The 1,651-nt window shown below is 35.3% G+C and overlaps 1 protein-coding gene across 1 annotated transcript in view; it reads right to left on the bottom strand.

The window, feature by feature from the left end:
• Positions 1 to 321: 321 nt before the first annotated feature.
• Positions 322 to 1,651, bottom strand: part of LOC118404952 (mediator of RNA polymerase II transcription subunit 30-like) — a gene marked incomplete in the record, with an annotated part of 8,386 nt that continues 7,056 nt past the window's right edge. The window contains 1 exon segment of the mRNA XM_035804358.1: positions 322 to 622. Coding sequence (XP_035660251.1) covers positions 509 to 622 — 114 coding nt within the window.

Raw genomic sequence — 1,651 nt, 5'->3', positions numbered from 1 at the left:
GTCTATTAAGTACAGTACTGTTACATTGACCTGTACAATAAAACAATAAACAATTTTGGACCTGTACCCAAATGATGTACTCAGTACATATTAAACTGTGTGTTAGTATGCAGGGTATTAGCTAGGATTTCATTTAAGTGTAATGGTTATAATGGCAAAGTACCCATGGGACAGTGTGAAAAAGTGGTCTTGGCCCTTCCACAGTGAGAATCTTGAAAATGTAGGGTAACAAGGTAGCATCTTAGGGGTACCCCTAAGAAGACTTAAGTGTTTTAACTCCACATTTAATTAGAAGAATATTTTAATCAGTTTGCAGGATTATTTTTCATTTTTAATCAAGTATTGTTACTCTAGCAAAATATCATTACGCTACTTGAGAACTAGCGTAGTGGTTCTCATTTAGTATGGCGGTCCCAAATTAGAGCGTAGTAGCCCCTTAAAAAAATTGAAATACGCACTAGGGAGAACCCTGGTATGTTCTATCTAACAGCACATGTGGTAGGTTGTTCTATCTGACAGCAGAGCGTGCACTGTTGGCCACCATCATGGCATTCACATCCCAGATCAGCTCTCTCAGCTGGTCCATCAACACCTTCAACTGTTGGTTCTTCTGCTTAACTTTCTGTAAACAAAACAACAACAACAACAAGTCAAGATCTTTCAGTACCACTGATTCAATCGTTCTTATCAGACTGAGCACATATATTCTGTAAATTGGAAATAAAGATACATAATAATGTCAGAGAATACCCAAAAGTAATTTCATTTACGTGCAATTTGAAAAATTTACATGCAAAATAAGACTAGGCAGTGATCGCGATGAGGGTCGCTAGCTTGAATCTGTGAATTTTGATTACATCTAGTGAAGCTACCAGAGAAAGTTACCGGCAAAAACATGGAAGGAAAAAGACAGACGTCCATATGTCGTTCTGTCTAAGAGTAGGGTGTCTAATTCCTGGGAGTATCTTTTACGGCCAGGTATTTTCAACATGCAAGATTGCAAGTTCAGAATATTTTTTCGTGCAAATCTTGAAAATTGTGTGCAAATTGCAAATTAAGTATGTGTATTTCGAACCCTGAAATTGCAACTAAAGATACATAATAATGTCAGTGAATACCCAAAAGTAATTTCAAAGAGGAAGCTGTAAAAGAACAACAATGAAGAATCTATTGTTCGGTACATCATACTCTGTGTACGTTTATGTAAACAATAGTCAAATACTCTTCGATCTCTACACTGCTAGTGATGCTGAAAAAGAGTGATAGATACCACTTAAAAAGTCAGGCTATTCTCAGTTTTTCATCCAGAGTGAATTGTATTTTACTTCACTCTGTGTACACTTTGTTTGTTGAACCTTCCTGAACACTTCAATTTTTTCATAAAGGCAATTTTTGTTTTATTTGCATGCTCCCATCACTTTTGAGGTTTGGAAAAGAATCTGATTATCCATATAATCACATCAACAAGGCCTAATGTACATGATTGTAACTATGTTAGATGAATAATACTGTTATTGTTGTTAAATATGTTCAGACAATATTGTAGTTTCAATAGGTTTCATACAATATTATACATGTATCATATCGATACAGTTTTTAAGACTTTATATCCGTACACAAAATAAAGCGCTTACCAACAAGCTTTCGATCA

Source organism: Branchiostoma floridae, chromosome 17 (assembly GCF_000003815.2).
Source record: "Branchiostoma floridae strain S238N-H82 chromosome 17, Bfl_VNyyK, whole genome shotgun sequence".
Lineage (NCBI taxonomy): Eukaryota > Metazoa > Chordata > Leptocardii > Amphioxiformes > Branchiostomatidae > Branchiostoma > Branchiostoma floridae.
Note: the sequence above shows the minus strand (reverse complement) of the source record. Positions and strands in the feature narration are given on the sequence as shown.